Source organism: Engystomops pustulosus, chromosome 1 (genome assembly GCF_040894005.1).
Source record: "Engystomops pustulosus chromosome 1, aEngPut4.maternal, whole genome shotgun sequence".
NCBI lineage: Eukaryota > Metazoa > Chordata > Amphibia > Anura > Leptodactylidae > Engystomops > Engystomops pustulosus.
In genome coordinates this window covers 241,943,416-241,963,633 of record NC_092411.1, presented here as the reverse complement: position 1 = coordinate 241,963,633, position 20,218 = coordinate 241,943,416, and the positions used below count along the sequence as shown (strand labels likewise).

General features: G+C 38.9%; 1 protein-coding gene across 7 annotated transcripts in view; it reads right to left on the bottom strand.

Annotated features, from left to right (window-relative positions):
- Window positions 1-20,218, bottom strand: part of FAT1 (FAT atypical cadherin 1) — a 179,870-nt gene that overhangs the window by 59,195 nt on the left and 100,457 nt on the right. For 5 of the 7 annotated variants that reach the window (XR_011849518.1, XM_072122560.1, XM_072122555.1 and 2 more), the window contains exons 4-8: window positions 18,875-18,936; window positions 13,214-13,543; window positions 11,876-12,086; window positions 5,889-5,957; window positions 4,831-4,970 (exon numbers count right to left, since the gene is read on the bottom strand). Coding sequence is in view for 6 of the 7 variants with exons in the window: in XM_072122560.1 (XP_071978661.1) it covers window positions 4,831-4,970; window positions 5,889-5,957; window positions 11,876-12,086; window positions 13,214-13,543; window positions 18,875-18,936 (812 nt within the window). In the remaining variant the exon portion in view is untranslated. The remainder of the gene's footprint in view (window positions 1-4,830; window positions 4,971-5,888; window positions 5,958-11,875; window positions 12,087-13,213; window positions 13,544-18,874; window positions 18,937-20,218) is intronic. The other 2 variants (XM_072122573.1, XM_072122585.1) reach the window with 1 other exon arrangement.

Genomic DNA, 20,218 nt, shown 5'->3' with positions numbered 1-20,218 from the left:
AAATCCATTAAAGGGAATCTGTCAGCAGTTTTTGACCATACAAAGCTTCATACAGTGTTAGGTAGTAGCCCAGTTGATCCGTGTAACCATGTTGTTAGTAGTGACAGGACTGTGAAAAGTGAAATTTCCATGTGAAGGTCTTGCAAGGGCTGTGAGCAGGTCTTCATCCTGAAGAGCTTTCTGCTCTCTGTACTGTGCTACTCCACAGTGCCTCCCCTCTGCTCTTAATAGGAGCTGTAGGAGGATTTTGATTGGATACTTACATCAGTCACTAAGAGCAGAGGGGAGGGAATGTTGAATAGTTTATTGCAAAAAGCAGAAAGCTCTTCAGGGTGAAAGACTTGCCAGCATGTGCAAGAGCTACAAACCTGGATTCATTTTTTACTTCTAACAGTCCTGATGCTACTTATTACACACACAAACATATGGTTACACAACTCTCCAGGGCCTATAGCTAGCAATGTCTCTCCAGGGCCAATAGCAAGCATTGTCTGCAGTTTATTATTGCAAACACAGGGCACATTCTCAGAATTCCTGATTGGGTAAATCCCTATGATTATTCAACAGTTTAAACCATGGGCTCAGGGCGATTGAAGCCGGGATCGGCAGCTCATTTATGCCATAAATCCATAAAGAAAGTTTACAAAGAAAAGGGGCTCAAATATTCATATTTACAGTAAGCACCCGCATTGCTTCAAGAACAAATATATACATGAATCTGCTAATCCAATAAATTCACTAAAAACAGAGATTTCAGAACAATGAAAATAGTACATTGCTTGGTCAACAAATACTATTGAGATCCCTGTTAGCTGTGATTCAATTATAAAATATTCAAAACAATTAGAAGTGAATGTTAACAAGCAGATCTTCTACTGTATATGGAAATTTGGCTAATATCAAATGGAACAACTTTTTTAATCATGAGGCTCAGATGAAATTCTATTTAAAATCCATTAAAGGGAATCTGTCAGCAGTTTTTGACCATACAAAGCTTCATATAGTGTTAGGTAGTAGCCCAGTTGATCCGTGTAACCATGTTGTTAGTAGTGACAGGACTGTGAAAAGTGAAATTTCCATGTGAAGGTCTTGCAAGGGCTGTGAGCAGGTCTTCATCCTGAAGAGCTTTCTGCTCTCTGTACTGTGCTACTCCACAGTGCCTCCCCTCTGCTCTTAATAGGAGCTGTAGGAGGATTTTGATTGGATACTTACATCAGTCACTAAGAGCAGAGGGGAGGGAATGTTGAATAGTTTATTGCAAAAAGCAGAAAGCTCTTCAGGGTGAAAGACTTGCCAGCATGTGCAAGAGCTACAAACCTGGATTCATTTTTTACTTCTAACAGTCCTGATGCTACTTATTACACACACAAATATATGGTTACACAACTCTCCAGGGCCTATAGCTAGCAATGTCTCTCCAGGGCCAATAGCAAGCATTGTCTGCAGTTTATTATGGTCAAAACTGATAATGGATTCTATTTAGGTCAACATTTAGACTTTGTGTATTTCTCCTGTGAATAACAAGCTAGTAATAACTAGTATAATAATTTAGCATTAGTAAAATGAATGGTTGTTTTTCCCACATAGAATAAGATGCCTGTTGAATGCTCAGGTTCAGAGGTTCAAGTTTAGTGGTTCAAACTAGTTCAGAGGTTTAGGGCCTTATCCAGAAAACTGGTTGATTTGGAGATAAGCCAAGTGTTAAGTAGCACTTTATTCCCATATCCCAGTACATGCCCACCAATCCAGCCTGTAAATTGCCAACAGCATTTTAGTTAAACCACTCAATTGTTTTTCTAAATTTGCATTCATTCTAAATATTTAAAGGGAAACTACCACCACAAATCTACCTATAAAGGTAGATCAGGTGGTAGGTGGATCAATAGGACGTGAGGATAGCCCTTTTAAGAGCTAATCCTCACGTCCCCGCACTTTTTTGGTAACTTTTATTAAACTAGTATGCAAATTTTGTTATGCGGCTGCTGGGGTGTGGAGTAGCCGCATCTGAGGTTACACGAGGTGGCTCCTCCACGCCCCGGTAGCCTCTTTTTTCCTCCTACTCACTATCTCGTCCGACGATCCTGCCATCTGCGCATGCGCAGAACAGTAGGCACGCTCCTGTGCAGCTTCGGAGCAGTGACCGTGCAGGTGCGGGCCTGCTGTTCTGCGCATGCGCAGATGGCAGGATCGTCGGATGAGATAGTTAGTAGGAGGAGAAAAGAGGCTCCCGGGGCGTGGAGTAGCCACCTCGTGTAACCTCAGATGCGGCTACTCCACGCCCCAGTAGCCGATAACAAAATTTGCATACTAGTTTAATAAAAGTTACCAAAAAAGTGCGAGGACGTGAGGATTAGCCCTTAAAAGGGCTATCCTTACGTCCTATTGATCCACCTACCACCTAATCTACCTTTATAGGAAGATTTGTGGTGGTTCCCTTTAAGGACATTCCCCTCTTTATAAGCCCCCCCAGCTCACCAGCTTGTGTTGAGCACAGTAATAAAAACTAACTGAAAAAATTTGAGTCATAATTGGTAAAAGAAATGAATGAATAAATATGGTCATTGTTTATCATAATTCTTCCCTCTCCATTTTAAAGGCTAAATATTCCTTGATCTATTGAATAAGGACATTTGTTTAATTATTCATAGATTAGTATCAAAATATAAAAGGAGGGAGGATTTGGTTTGATCATCAAGTGTTTTCAAGAGCATTGAGTCAAAGGTCAAGCAGTCAATCTGTCTAACAAGTAAAATTGCTTATCTCCGGGCAGTAGCGTATTTAATTTATATATCCACGGTAGCTTCAGCAAGAGATCTCGAGTACTTCCCGTTTTTCTACTAAAAACCACTCCAGTGACCCAGCATGCACTCCTATATTCAGCCAGTCTCCGCTTCCATTCTGTTCTTCAGAGGTTTATACAAATAACTCAAAATGCTAAGGAAAACCTAACAGGGGGATTATACGGCCCAGAACAGCAATGTTTCAAAAGATGTTCTATTGTCTTGGACACAACGGCAGAAATGTTAAATTCAGCTCAGGAAGGCCGAGCCGGTACAGGCATCTCTCCATGGGCTGCAGCAAGCATGCAGAGATAGCCCTGGATTACAGGAATAGAGAATGAAGTCTAGGAAGCAAAAGAAGTGAAAGCACAGAGGGATGTCAGTTTGCTAAAGTGATCTCACATTAAATCAAATCAAAAGGTTACAGCCCCGGCAACGAAAATGTATCTGGAAAGAAATGTTTCACTTAATCATTGACAAATTTTGATTTACACAAGGGGCTCTCCTAGTACCAGCTCGCTAGTAGTTTGTTGAAATCCTTCCCCTGTCTTCTCTGCCGTTCACTTCTGTAAGAAATGATCCTGGTATTTGCCAATTGTTATGCAATATTTTGTTCGCACTGCAGACGTTTGCTTTGTCGTAGCAACAGCCATTTCCTCTTATATGACCATGACAAGGCTGCCAGAAAGTCAACCCTGGTCTTCATCTGGTAGACACATACTTTGTTTAGACTTAATATCCCCTCCATCTTATCTAATAATTCTGATTGCCGTAAGATTCATAGTCAACATGCTACAAAGACACAGATTTTGCGGAGGAATCCCGGAGCTGGACCCTACAGATAAAATGTGTAGTCACTTTAAGGAAATTGAACTGTCATGACTTGCACGGTAATCACTGTAAATTTTAACTTTGGACTGTTAAATCCTGTAACCAGGGGCGTAACTTGAGGGGGTGCAGAGGTTGCGATGACACCCGGGCCCAAGAAGTTTTTAGGGGCCCTTATGGTGTCACTTTCCCATATGAGAAGACTATTACTATAAACCATATATTATAGTCAGGGGGGAAGGGGGGAGCTGGCACAGACTTTGCACTGGGGCCCATCAGCTTCTAGTTACACCACTGCCTGTAACATACAGAACGTTTTTTTTTCTGTTGGAAAAAACTTGATTGTGGACAACATGCTTTAGTACATTCAGAATCTCTTCCGAGGTAGTGTGTTTTCTTTCAAGTATCCACCCAGTATAGGGACTTTTAGAGGGAAACTACCTAGGGAAAAATGATGTAAAATATACAAGATCTGGAGATCTAATTCTGAAATATCATCAGATTAATCTCATATGGAATGACTTTGCTAGGGATAAATGTAAAATATTTAGCATGTGCTTATCAGCTTATCAAAGTTGTACAAAAGTAAAATTGAGCAGATGTCCTAGCAACTCAACAAGAGGCTATTGCTTTCCTTTTTCAGTGAAAGCTAAATCCTGATTGGTTGCCATTATAGTCAATATTTTAATTAGAAAATACAATATAAATAAGGCGTCTGCTGGCCACAAACACAAAGAACCAAGCTATTAGGATGCTCATTATCACGTAAACATTTGAGCTTTGTAATAAAAAATGGTGAAACTCTGCGGGTCTATTAATAGGAGACGAGAAAGCACATCAATCTCTGACAATCTACGCGACTATAACCCTTTGAGGTTTCCAATCCACTGATGCTGGTATAAACCTAGCGCTGGCCATTCATTCTAGAGGCAAACCGTTAATGTGTTTAGAGGAGTCTTCTGAACAGTAGCTGTCCTCAGTGGCTACTGTGTTTTGTTACCTTTAAATTGCTTCTTTAATGCATTTGATGGGAATCAAACTATACTTATGCTTTTCCTCCACAGTCACATCCACCCGTTGTAGATTAACCCTTTTAGCTGCTGCCTTGAGGTAGAATATCAGGCAAAGCAATTTTAAGTTCATTTCATACACAAAATATGTTCTGCAGGCACAAGCATACAAAAGAAATTCTTTTTAAACACTTCATTAGCAATTCAATTACCTGTGTGCTGATAGATCTTGTCCCATCTGTTGCCTCCACTGTCAAGTTGTAATTAGATTTCTGTTCTGCATCGAGAGGTCTTGCAACAATGATGGTTCCAGTGCCCTTGTCCACATCAAACCGGCTGTCGTAGTTTCCACCTGGTTAAAATGAGTGAAACTTTATAAATAACCGTTTGTACATAGTGTAGAGGCGGTGAGAACAGAAGATCACCAGAGGCCACGCTACGACAGAAAAGTGTGGATGGAAAGTGAGACACAGAATAACCACAATAAGGGGTAATTACGGACAAGAACAGTGACGAACATTCACAACATATGTGACTAAATAAAAGGTAAATTAGAACTCTATCGTAAAATGTACCACTACACATAATATGAATAAAACTGCTCTACATCAAGCATGGTCAATGTGCGGCCCTCTTGGATGCCATGACCCACCACCCAAACATTATTATTATAGGACTTCTATCACATCAATACAAGAGAGCCACAGGCTGCCTACATATAAACTAATGTATTGTGCAAATTACAAACTGAACGAGATTGATAAAGGAGTATCTTGAGGATCCGTCCACCGGTAAGCGAATGGGCAGACTACATATGCCAGTTGGTTGTTATCTGCAGTCACATTTAATGAGTCCCCATTAGCATCATGTTCATAGTCATCAAATGCCATTAAGCATATAATGACGCACTGTGTTATGCAGATTTTGAGACGACTATTTTGTCAAATCAAATAGTATTTCTTTGCAGACAGCTCATATGACTTTTAGATTGAAGACTTCTACAATTTTATAATTAGCTGTCATAAAATGATAGCCACAAGCTAATGCTTAGGCCCTAATTACTCCAATATCAATCTTTCAGGAAGCCGGTGATAAAGAACAAAAATTTGTCCTTGAACAGATATCACAAAACAACATACAAAGTTCTTAAGCTACGCCCGAGGCGCCGGTAATGTGATAAAATATGAGCACAAAGTTCAATACACATATATCATTTGCAGTAATGAGTCTAGAAAACAACTATGGAAGGATGTCCCATCGTAGCAGATACCTTCTGCTACACAGCTCAGGTCACAAGCCATCTGAAGGATGTAAAATACTTCATTAGATTGGTCATCTCCTGGCAGCACTCATCGTAAAGACAGAACAGACACAGAAAAACAGGGGAAAGTCAAAATGGCTAGCTAGGAAAAGAACTGTGTTAGTAAATACATGAAATTAAGGGTCAATTAGCAAATACAGTAGTTTTGAATATAAAGATGGCCATAAACTTTATATAACTGTCTCCCAACATCCCAGACAGGCGTGTGGAGACTTGTATGCCCCATGGCGATTCTGGGAAGAAAATAGGCAAATCCATTTTTCGGGGTGGGATAAGCAAAACTTTGCCTTCAAGTTGCACATTCACAATCACCTTGGCTGAAATCACTGCATTCAGCCAACATAAATCTACTGTCTATGACCAACTTTATCGGACTATGTATATAGATTGCAGAGGGGTAGACAAGTACAGAAAAGGAGACTGTAAAGTAACACATCCACACATAAAATATCTAAAGAAAGACATTTTCTGGCACATTTCCATTAGTAAATCTGACCTATCGTATTTAAAATATTTATCCATAGTTTTAATCCAACTATATTCATTTGTTGCAAGTAAATACCTGGAAGTATGTTTATAGGTATATAGTATTTTTTAGGACCAGTTCACACCTGGCTATTCATTTCTGTCACTAAAGCAATGATAATGCATTTCTAACAAAACCATTTCATCCGGCCTTTCAATGGCTTCTGTGTTTGCATCACTTCTATTAGGCTTCCGTTGTTTTAGAGAAATTTGACGGAAGTATCAGCATTATTTCTTTCTCGAATAACGAAAAAGAAATGTCCCATACAGAAGCAGTTACAAGTCTTTTGAACTCAATGTACATATTAACAGATTTCTAAGATTTCTGATATTGACTTCTTACTGACAAAAATTAATAGCAGAGGTCTGAACACAGTTGTAAACTGGGCTATAGGAAAACCATAACCATGGATGGATTAAGACTCCCATGGGTCCTGGGCTGTATGAATATTATAGCCCCTACAAGTCTGGAACACTTTCTACATATGGTACTAGAATCAAGCTTCTTGGGGAAGGTAGGATGTGTCCCTTCTGTCTACTTTCAAATCTGTAGTCACAGGACCTCTGGAGAATTTTCAAAGGTCCTGAAATGACTCCTGTGTATATTGAGAGCAGGAACAGATGTATGAGGATTTCATGGATGATGGTCATTCTCAGTATAAAATTTGGTGGGTGGTGTGGGTGGCAATGGTTCCCCTAGAAGGCTTGGCTACTTCCCATACTGCCTATATTATGATCTATCCATTGATGACCATAACGTGCACCCATCCAGAGCTTCCATGTTAAAAGAGGGATGTAAAGTAATAGATAGGTAAAACATGATAAAAAAGAACCAGACAAAATCTGCTCAATGGTTGTTTTTGGTGCGTCAGATCTGTCTCTTTTAGTGACAAGACTGGTGCCGTTTCTATAAAAACTTATAATTTTCTAATCCCACACAACAATTGAAAGGTTCTACATCTCATTATCAACAGTGCATTCATTTGTTAAATAGTCTCGCTATCATATAGTCAATGTCTCCTTGTATTTTCCGCAGTTACACCTTATTGATTCTGAGACCAGATGGGGACCGCTCTGTATCACAACGTAAAGTTTAATGACATGTGATACGAGACATGATGTGAGACATACTGAAACATCTGACAGCATGCCGCGGAAGGCTTCCCATGCTCAACAGCCAGAACAAGCCAGGGGATGTAGCATCTCCAGCCAGAAGGACACTCGTCCAGCACCGCTGTCTTTCAGCTCACTCTTCCGAAACCCTGGCACTGCACGCACAGAGCGCCAGATAAAAGCTCTTGTCACAAATCCTTGGATAATGCATTAAATATATAAACACACATTAACAGCGGCATTGTAATTACAGTCAGCAACATATATTTGCAATGTATAAACAGCAGTTAGCAGATAAATCTTTCTGAAACTGCATAATTGCACAACATCTGGTGGGATTAAAGCAAAATGGAGGATCGGCAGATGGATGGGGCAACCGTCTCAGAACACGTAAACATGCATGCAAATAAACCACTATGATCACAAGAGATGGGAATATGTGAAAGAGGGGCAATTATTACTACTCTTATAATAATCACTCTGCTGTTACTAAAAAGAACAGATGATGAAGACATTCTAGAACTAAAGGGACATTTTAGAATCTTGCAAAGCCTGACGGAATGTGGCCCGTTGTTTGTGGTCCATGTGTTGTTAGAGTGTGAGGTCCACTCATGGGCCAATGACAATAGAAAAAGAGTGAGCCATAGGGGTGAACAGTGTCAACAGTGCACACTCATTACAGCCTAATACAGGTTGTAGCAGATGCGTGCGGTTACCGGAATGTCACTACAGTCTTTTTTATATGTCTTTATACATGCTCCACCGGTGTCTCTATCCATGGGATCCAGCATTCTTCTAAAAAGACCTTGCTCAATGACACTGACACTGCTGAAGACACATCCTGAGGAAGGGGTGAGGTTAATTTCTCTTCATATAGCCAGCATTTCTCTCAACCTCTACCTCCCTGAGGAAGTGGTTAATGGAGTAGCAGAGCTGAATGACACAGCTCCTCACCTGCTCCTCACCCCATCCTCAGTAATTCTCTACATCTTTATAGAGGTGAGCAACAAAGGAAGCTGCATATGTTTGTATGTCTAATGTCCTAGCAGTGAGACCTGTCAATCAGGAACGAGAAGGCAGGGCGGTGCAGGGAACGATGAATAAGTAGGACACACTTAAAGGTGAATTCTGTACAAGTATACTAACGGATTTGTAACATTACAGCCATGGAAGGGAACCATTTAGGGATAAAGGCAATACTTTCTAATGATAGTTTTGGCCGAATTATTTATTTTGGGTGGGTTAATTCGAATGGCAGGTTCTGTTTACAGGGCATGGACATATTTTTAATTTTCATTTTTGGAATGTAATTTGTACTTTTTCTGAATACAAAATCTATATTTATCAAGTTAAATTTATAATTTAGCACTTTCTTATCCTGGTACGAAGACCAATTGCAGGCGGACACTTAGAATCCCTTGCAGAAGTTACTTCTGTACAAGTAGCATTACAATGATAGTTACCATCTATATATAGATAACACATGCTGTGACCATCACCTATAAAAAAATTGTGGATTCTAACTACTCCCCTCCCCTAAATATGGGTGATAGTACAGGTTATAAAACTTGCCTAGAACCCTTTCCTCTAGATCTCAGGGAACACTATGTGCTTGCTATAAAGCACAACACTAAATTCCATATAAAGCAGCAGAGGCAAAGCGTCTGTAATCATGTGCAGAAAATAGTAAAGAAAAAATCTACAATCAGAAAGTACAAACAGATTCCAAAAAATCTGCTTTAAATTAGTTAAATAATTATAGTATCTGGATGATAAATTCCCTTCAAGTCTCTGACTTCAGAAAGGGAAGAGAGAGAGTTTATATGAGACGCGAAAAGCCGCAGTCCTGGCATCGCGCTTCACGTGTCAATGCTGATCAGTGACACAAATCTTGAGCGAGATGAAAAAAGTGCAATTACCATGTAATTTAATATATCCTCCTCTACCTTTTAGGAAATTCAAAGAGTAAACTGTAAGAAATAACATTATAAGCTGTATTCATCTCTTCTCCTACCTGCGTTATACTTTTCCGAAAGCTTAGGGAATTAATATGTTAAGAAAATCTTTATGTCTCACAGTTTTCTATTAGATCACATATGATAGGAATCTATGCTAAACCATCAAGAAATTCCAAATCTGTGCATCTAACGTCCTGGCTGGTGAATTAGCCGGGGAATTTCTTTCACAGAGGCAATAAAAGGGAATGTGGGTAACCTTGAATGTGCATTATATCGCTGCACATACATCCTGAGGCTCAGCTTTCATTCACTTATGGCACTGCCTTCAGCAGCATTACCATGTCAATGATGAGCATTGTATTTCACATTTGCTTTTAGGTGATCACTGAGAATGAATTCAATTCCAGCCAGCAGCTAAAAATGTGACAATGCACTATTTGGCAATACATTGTAAGATATTGTTACCTGCATTAAGCAATATTGTCTTAATAGAATGGTGGTTGTATGCTAATAACTTTACATAAATCCATAGTTCAAGGGAATATAAGGCAATATAATATAATTTTAAGGAATCCACCACTCTCGGAAAGTAAAAAACCTACACATACTCACATATCCTCCTGTACATACTGATCCCGGTGCTCGTCTTCTCTAAACTTGACCCGACCGGGATAACCTGAAAAAAATAGTTACAATAAGCAGGCCAGAGCATGAGGACGCGATTTTCAGTGCTCCGGGCTGCTAATTATTCACGCCTCCCACTCCCATGCTGGGTGACATCACACAAGAGGCGTGAATAATTAGCAGCACAGAGCGTCAGACATTGTGTCCTCGTGCTCCGGCCTGCTTTTTATAACTCTTTTTCCAGGTATTACCCAGCATGTCTATATTACAGAAGACAAATGCTGGGATAGGGAGGAAGAGGAGGACAGGTGAGTACGTGTAGGTTTTTTTTTATTTTTCGGGAGTGGTGGATTTCCTTTAAGAAAAAATGTAATTTCAATTTTCAGGATATTTTCTTCTCTTGTACTTTCCTCACTGATATTTACTCTCAGTTAAATATATTACACACTAGCTGTACCCAAAGGGGCCGATTACATTTAAGGGCGTTGACCGCTATCACAAAACGTTACAAGGGTAGGTACAAGATGCTGGCACCCACCTCCCTCTATCTGCTGAGAGGCATCACAGGAAGTCTCTGTGGCTTTACAGAATCATAACCAGGGTATTTACTATATGGGTGACCCTATTAGAGTATTGTACTTACTCTCTACGTAAAGTCTTGTGATAGTGGAAGAGAAGGTGGAAGCCAAATGAGAGAGGAGGGAAAGTGGCCAAAGCTATAATAATCAAATTAGCGCTGCCTAGTATTAGTCTGCAATGTCATGCTGTATATGATGCTGCTAATGCTTCAGAGTGAGGAAGAGAGAGTAAAATTAGAATATTCTCCAATGCTTTCATTGTGCAGTCTACAGGAGACATTACAGCAGCTGGTCTGCACCTTCAGCATGTAAAAGAAATTTACAGATAAACAGAGGATACAACTACTAACAATGCAGTCATATAGATACTAGATGCTTATAGATACTCCTTATATGCACACTATTGTCAGTGAATAGGTTCTAAACTGACCACTGATCAGTGAAATAAAACTGAAGTGTGAAAAATGCCATTGAAAGGAATGGTTCAGTAAAGCATCAGTGACAAATCACTAAAGCTAGGAAGAGAAAACAGTCTATATGTGTCCATAAGCCAGAATGGGTTCAGTGAGAAATCACGCCAATGTGAAATCAATCTTAGGAATGGGTAAAGTGTTACAAGACCTCAGCAAAAAGCAGAACTATGGTATTTTCTGTAAAAAGCCAAGTCTGGTATCATTGTGAACTGAAAATGTACAGTATGGCCTGATCCCTTATAATCCAAAACCTTTTTTTCTGTGTTAACTTTCAAGATCCTTCAAGTTCAACTCTCCATTTTAGAAGTGCTATAAAAAGAAGCCTTTCACTGAACCATTGAGAGTGATAAGGGAGTTTCAGATTTTTTGCAGGCGAAATTGCCCTTTAAGAAGGTGCTTTTTATTGTAAGCATTTATTATAGACGTTTATATAAAGACAAAAATAACAAAAAATTAGCGCTTGAAACATTAAGCAATTAAATCATGTAAGCGGAAAATACATCCCGTGCAACATCAATCTTATAACGTAAATCCTTTAAGTAGAATCCCCTTCAGATAAAAATCAGTTTCTACACTCTCTAAGCATATTATCCTATTGTACTATTCAGACAGGTTTCCTGATTGAATATTACTTGCACATGGCTGAAATAATTGTACATACTTACCGGTAATGTCAAACCACAATGGTGAACCCACAGGTTGTGCAGTTATCACGCCAATCATATGAGCAACGGGATCGCTTTCCATTACGGTGAAGGAGTACACCTCTTCGTCAAAGGAAATTGGTTCCATTAATGGCGCTGGTTTTGATATCCATTCTATATGCAGCCGGGTAGTGGACGACTTTTGAGGTCTCCCATTATCAACAGCTTTAATCTATAAATGAAATATAAAGCATATAAATCATAGAAGCACAAATCAATAGCTGCAACAACAAAACCACTGTAATTATTATTTATCCTGGTGTCCTGCCGAAGCTCCTCCATCTTCTTGCTGGTTGATAGCTCTTTAATGCTACACAGTAAGTAGATACATGTGGATAATACACTCTAATTCATGGACTAGTATTATCCATAATAAAATAATAAAAAATAACTTTGACAAAGGCTTTTCCCTCTATTAGTCTCCAATCTTTTCCTCTTTTGCTTTCTGCCATTTTCTTTTATGGATTCTCTATAATAGTTTTTCCCTACATGACCACCGAGTCCTCACTCAGACATCTATTCACCATGACATGTTCTCATTGCCTCTACATCAGATAAGTAATTTACACTATATGACACATAAAGGTCTTACTTCATTTATTATATTAATATTTTAATCACAGGGTTGGTGTTAATAAACTTAGAATCAGATACTCTATTATCTCTTACTTTCTTTTTGAGGATTTTTTTCAGGTTTTAGATAGGAGATCATTTAAATTATAGTGTTATTACTAGGGATATTTTTATAGGGGTTGTCTAAAATCAGGGTTTTTTTAAAAACAGGTCTAAGGGGTTATAAAAATAAAATAAATCCTATATCCACCCTCTGGTGCTCCACATCAGAGCAGAGCTGTCCATTACAGTAGGCCTCAATTTGTATACACGGGTTTAGTGGTGACCTCAACAGCCAAACACCCCTACAGTCTACAACTGCTGCTGTAGCAGATGTGGTGCTGTCGACACCAAGTCACCACTAAACCTGTATGCAGAGGTCAGTGTTGACAAGCAGCGCCACAATGAATCGGATCACGAGAGAGAATAGGCTGTTTGATATTTTTATACCTCCACAGTCCTTATATTTAAAAAAAACCTTTGATCTCAGACAACCTGTTTAAAAACCTTGATCCATATTTTAAAATTTGGACACGATCCATTTGGTATACCTATGTTTTTGATATGTGTTATTAGCTTTTTACTCCAAAACAATCAGAAACCCGATTTCTGTGTATTGGCTATGATGTTTATAGGTACATGGTAACTTTTTGGAAGATTAACAACATAAGATAAAATTTAACTTACCGTAAGGATATCATATTCTCCTGCTCCAGAAGACTTTTTGGATGAAACCACCCCAGTTTTAGGTTCAATGAAGAATTTCCCGTGTTCATCTCCATCTTCAATGCTATACGAAATTTCTGCGTTAGGACCGTCATCCTTATCTACAGCAATTACCCTGTAAATGGGATCCCGCTTTGTGATTTTATCCCGCTCAATCTTTTCTTTCTCCGGAAGCTGGATCTTGTAAAACTTTTGCAAAAAAGAGGGTTTATTGTCATTCTCATCCAGGACCTTTACAATGACCCGGCAAATCGTTGACTTTGGAGGAAATCCATTGTCCGTGATAGTCACCTGTTTAGGAAAGATCAATGTTTTACTGTGTTACACCAGTGTCTACAACCCTGAAGTAAGGCAAACATTACACTTAAACGCTTCCGAAAATGTTTTTTTGGAGATGATGTTCATTTGAAAGTCTTAAATTAATGCATAGCTTGAAGAACAAGCACAGCTTGAAATGTTCCTTTAGGGAAGAACAGAATTTATTATTCTTGTATGCAGCTAAACATTTAATCAGTTCCAGAAAAGCAAAGAGATTTAAGTGATTGGTTGTTCAAAAAGGCTTAATCTGAGAACATTTGTCACAGCTAGCAAACAGAATGCTGATACTCGTCAAGAGACGCTCGATCTCGTCAGGATCCGTTTGTAGAAAAGACAAACAAAGCCATACGCTGCTTCTCCTGTTTTGTCATTAGCTACTCATGTCCTGCCAATTGCCTGCCTTTTGGTTACCGTATCCGCGCATCAATGGGTAAAAATACAATGTGACAAACTGACGTAAAGCAGAGAAGAGATATGAGAAATCCTTTGTAGACGTGGAGTTCATTATTCAACAATATTAATGGTCTGTAGGTTGAAGAAGAAAAAAAAAAAAACCTCCAGCAGATATTTACAGGAAACTCACAGCGCAGTTATGCTAATATTGTGAGCTTATTAAGGCTTCATACTCCTCAATGGGTCAATAATTCACATAGCATTCATTTCCCACTTGCTAGGCTTAATGTATCTACATTCTCGGACTGTGATGTGAGAGATGGACTAGAAAATGCCCACATACAGATTTACCCCCACAACCAGGACACAACAACATATTCTGCAATCTTGTGTACTAAGAAAATGTCATTTGATTTTTAAAAAGTTAATATTACTTTTCTCTGCATAATATTTTTACATGTTTACAGTGTTTCGTACTTAGAAGGGCTAAATTGATTTTAACTCATCTGACCATGATTCTGATATTTTTCACTTTAGGGACACTGGTCATTACTTATTATATGTCTATTTCAGCAAATATTTGCGTTCCCAATATCACACATTTACTCATAAATGTGAATAGTGCTCTTATTTCTTTTTAAATCGTATGAAGAACCTGAAAACTATTCGCTTGGCAAAAAGTGTTATCCTACATTTCCATCATCTCTTGATGACTTTGCTCGGCTTTGGTCTACTTGTAGTTTTTGGAGAAGGCCATACTTTTATGCTTTTTATCAATTATGCTCAACTAAAATTGTTTTTTCAAACCCTCTGCAATGCTACACAATGCCATATTTTCCAAATGGAAGCTATGTAGGGATTTAGAAAATTTTTGTAAATAAGAGAAAGAGATCTTTTGAAAGGCTATTCTTAGACCTATTATTGAGGTCAAGCATTACTAAGATCACTCATTCACGATTTTTGGCCTTCGTAAAGTGCAAAGGCTCTTGTGCCTTACATGCTTTTAGCTGGTCAGGTAGACATTTACATGCTCCATTGTTCAGGAATAAGTGTTGCTATGATAATAAGATGTGAGGGTCCTTTTAGATTGGTATAGTCCTGATTATAACAAGTGTGATTGAATGTGTCATTGCTTCTCACAATAAGCAGTAACCATGACCGTTTGTGATAAAGCAACTGCTGATTAACACAGGTTCATTATAGTGGGCCGAGCATCCCTGTTTATCAGATACACTGCTGACAAAGAATGAATACAAGGCCAGTGAAAAATGGCTGTGTACCGGCGACAGACGATAGACAATCCGTGCAGGGAATGCAATGCTTTTTAATGGAGCAGATGTCCACAGATGTTATTTTAACATAGTAATGTAGGGCGTGTCTTTGTCAGAGCCGTTTTCACAGATCACCCAGAAACTATAGTTTTGGTGAAAAAATCTATGCCGGACTGATGCAAAAAACACAGATGAAATAGTTTACTACTGAGAATCTGCACTTTTGTGTGCAGGAAGCCTTAAATGAAATCTACCAGCAAAATCAAACATGGATAAACCAGGGACACAGTCATAGATCCAGACATTGTGACTGTGGTAATCATCTTATGTTTATTATCCATGGTCTCTTTCCTTCAAAAATCTACTTTTAAAATTATTTTAATGAGCCTGAGGGGCTACCATAGCCTCTCTGTGACCAGACTTTATAGGCTGTTACATTCTTTCCTTCCTTAGTGCTCACTACAAACGTGCTGAGGGTGCATGGCTAAGGCAGTGTGACAGCCTGTAAAGCCAGATTACAGAGGTACTAAGTTAGTCCCTCAGGCTCATTAGCATACTTTTAAAAGTTGATTTAAGAATGGCAGAGGCAATAGATACACATATAAGAAGATTACCACAGTCACAGTACCTGGATCTATGAGTAAGGATTATGGATTTTGATGATAGATTTCCTTTAATTTTTACATAAAAGAAACAATGATGAGTTGTTGGCTTTCAGGTAATGGTGGACTTTTTAACATGGGTAGAAACTTTTGTAAAATTTTTTGTCCAATATCAGCCTATGTTAAAGTATATAAACACTGACTCCCACTGTTATCTAACCTTTGAAAGCTAAAGGAGGATCAATTGGTAAAAAAAAAGAAAAAGAAAATGAAAGAAACCTAAGAGAAAAATTCTTACCATGACAAACAGGCAAAAAATTAGTATTATTAATAATAGCGCTAATAAAAGGATAGTAATCCAGCCCTCAATCTATTACATCTATACAGCGTGAAGCTTTTCACAAAGAATGGATTGAATAGAGAGGAGGAAGGCACTCGGCTTTGTGGAGTTCATATCACTAAACCACAGTTCTGTAGAGGATCAAATATCCTTGTAAACAAGAAAAAAAAAGCCACTAACCCATCTGGTCAACATTTCAATGTTAAATTAATTTGCCAGATGCACACAACACTTGGCTGTAGCTCCTCCAATCTAAATACCACTATGTTTCTGGGTTCCTTCCCAAACCATATTCAAGCTTGCCTCCATTAAACAGACAAATAGGAATAGTCCCATTAAACCATTACAGCTTGCATTACACTGCACAACGCTACTTTATGCTGCCTTTGCTGTATCATTGCGCTGGCAATAAACAGAAAGGAACAACTATGACCCAGCTGGGGGAAAAATAAAAGAAAACTAATGAAAAAAAAATCACCAATTACAAATCACAGAAATATTTTTCGGCACATTAACCCATGGCTGGAAAAGAGATATGCAGACTATAGGATTTATGGCAGGCCTGTACCTTGTAAATAAAGATTAAAAATGGATCATAACAACAGAGGCCAATAACTGGAATCCAGGCAATTTTAGCGTTTATTAAAAATAACTCTGGCTTGAGGTGGAAACTGTCAGAATGGCTGCAGAAGCAAAGACTTGTTTATTGCCTTCGCTGTCAAGGCACAGCCTCATATTCCAAGTACCGTAATGATGCTCGGCACATCTATGGAGCCCCGAATATTACAGGACATAATTGGGATACACAGCGGCTCTGTACTTAGTACTCTTGCCCTGCATTAGGTCTTGTGTTTGAACTAATCTATTGATACTATCACGATCCACTGCCAGGACCATTGTTCCACTTTCCACTCCCACTACTGTGCAAAAAGATCCTTCTAGGACAGCGGTGGCGAACCTATAGTACGGGTGCCTGAGGACACCCATGCCTTTACCCGAGCAGAGTTCGCCAGACGGGACTCAAGGCCTTTTGCAGTTCCAGGCAGCCACGACCCTGAAAGAAAGCTAAAATTATATTCCAAAACTTCTTCTTTTTTTTTTTTTTACTGTATTGGTGTCCTCAGGTGCCTTAGTAAGTTACTGCTTAAATTGTTGTATCGGCACTTTGCAAAAATGCGTGGGTTTTGGTTGTAGTTTGGGCACTTGGTGTCTAAAATGTTTGCCATCACTGTTCTAGGATATTGTAGATTGCAATTATGTTTTACTGCTGTTCCTTCTAACTAAATACTGACCAAGCTTCAGTTTTCTGACTATGTCTACTGTCTGCTATCTGCCCAGAGCTTGTGGCTCTCTACCAACAAACTGTTTGAAGTCACTCAGAAATTAACTTTGCTTACAACTTCTGCTTAGCTGTGGTATCAACAGCTATGTCATGTCGTGTCAACGGTTTCCAAGAACGACTGTGATCCAGATGCCTATACAGATTGCATTTGCAGATTCAGTCTCAGTTCACACTTATTGGAGTCCACACCCACTTATCACCCTGTACAGACACAAACTGTACGTATGATGTCTGTAGCATGATGTCACGGGTTTCCTATTAGTATTTCTTCTACTTTTCCCTACTACTCGCTACTATTCGCTTCTTATGAAATGGGTCAAAACATAGTTTGTACAAGTTGAAAATTAAATTGTGAGCCCCAATGATGGTGATGTACTATACAAACAACCAAAGGTTATATTAACTTTTTTCTCCAAATAAATGGTTAAAAATAAACAAAGGCGCTACACATCCCTGGCATATCCACTTCCAGTGATAATCTCTGGTCCTCATCACTCGGAATTTTTTAGAAGTAAAATTAAAAATACTGGCCTCAGTTGCCATGTACCGCTGAGTCCAGTGACTAGTTGCAGCCATAATTTGTGTATATGGTCAAGTCCACATTAAAGTAATCTAAACCAATCTGGGTAGGGAGGCCCAGATCTTATTCTTGGAAGTGATTGCTAGGGGCCACAAAAGTATACAGTACCTTCTTCTTACAAACAAGGAGATCTAAAAATTATTTTACTCTTCTCTATATCATCGCAACAAATAGAGAAACTTTTTTTTCTCATAGATTAAAAAATACCTTTCACCGCACTTCACCGGGTAATCTGATGGTCAAATCGTAGGTGATTTCACTATACAGTAAAACACATCACCAGGACCCTGTAATGTAAGCTCTATTGCATTTATGAAAAGGTTGTTATTGCTTTTCATGAACCTAATAGCCCACATTTACTAAAAACATAGTGCAGTTTGCCTGTGTATAATGCAGGGGGCTCTAGATCCATGAATTGTGGTGCCTGTTCTTCATGAATCTGCTCCCTGCACTGCTCTGACCAACTTTTGTTGGTGCACCTTTAACTTGGGGTGTGCGACACAATTCTATCAGACTTTGCATGTTAAATGTGGTACACGGTCCGACTGCGCACTGGAACATCCCTTTCAGTGCAGAAATTTGTGTTGTGTAAATAACACAGCCGCGCCACAAAAGAGTCACGTGGACACATATGTGGCGCAGACACTTCTTAAATACCTATGCAAGCAGTTTCCACTAGAAAGAACATGCAAAGTCCGACAGAAAGCTGGAGCACGGTCCTTGGTATATGTGCCCCACTGACTTTATTCTATTCAGAGAGATGTCAAACAACCTACCTCAAGTATGTGCTCTGCTTGCTGTTCCCGGTCCAGCTTTCTTGAAGTTGTTGCAATTAAACCTAGAAAAGAAAAACAATATTGTTATATTACAATAAAAACTGGAATTCGCCAAACCCGAATAAGTTGCAAAATACTTATAGACCTCACATGTCATTTTGTTTCCAACTTAGATTTTTTATGAAAGTTTGATCATATAATACATACAAGGAACATAACATAATACACAGGAAGACATATAAAGGTGGGTCACAATGCAGTACTGGGTCATACATGACCGAAAGGGAGAGATACCAAAATAGCACATAGCATAATTCATGCAGTCCAGTCTTCTACAGAAATATCAAGAGGTTGTATATTAACAAATAGATATAGTATGACAACCGTATTGGACCAGTGAAGGAACATGCCGAAAGGTAAACATTGTAATATTGCAAGTACTAGAAAATATATGCAAAGGGAGGAGAGTTGGGACCCATGGGTCCAAAACACAGTCCTAGAATTAGGAAGTAACCGGTCTTTCATTAGGTCCCATTCAGACAAGATTGGTGTAGACCTTACAAGTTATTAACTGGTTGAGATTAAAAGGAGGATGTGCTTTTTATTAGCAAAAACAACATCCCTTTTGCCCGGGGGCTGTAGATGGTACTGCAGTTAAAGGGGTTGTTTAAAGGCTTCTCACTTGTAACTTAAATTTACAAAGACACTTTCATGATAGCCCCATTCCCCAAGTGTCCCAATTCCATCATTAGTCCACACGTACTTTTCCTACTCTCAGTAATGATGTGTCATAAGAGACTGGCTCAATAACATAGATGTTAACATAGACTCTACTGCATCATGGCTGACAGGTTCCCTTTAAGCGTTAGCCATTGTCATTTCTTTAGCCGTAGCACTAAGTAGAGTCCCAGTGGTTGGACGCTTTCTTCTTCCTTTAAACCTAAATTCAGCAGGTAATGCCATGTTATAAGGGAACATGTATTTCCCTGGTTGCCTGAGCACAAATCAATGTGCATTCCCCACAGAAGATGGGAGTTGAATAAAGCATCCTCGCCCACATCTCGCAGCTGTAGAGTGAAATTTTTAAAGAATGTAAATCTGAATAAAATGTGTTCATCCACTGAAGACTAATTTCTTATAACATGCACTACCAGTCATGCATGTTCATGTATTATCAAAAGCACCATAGGCTTATGACAACCTAAAAGCCGGAGAAACTGCGTTCATACTGTTCCCTAGTCCCTCGATCTATCAAGAATTTTTTGTTTACATGCAAACTTGCGTTTTAAAGGTAATGTCATTTTGATAAATATATTTGTGTCGATAGACTGAAACATAGGCTTA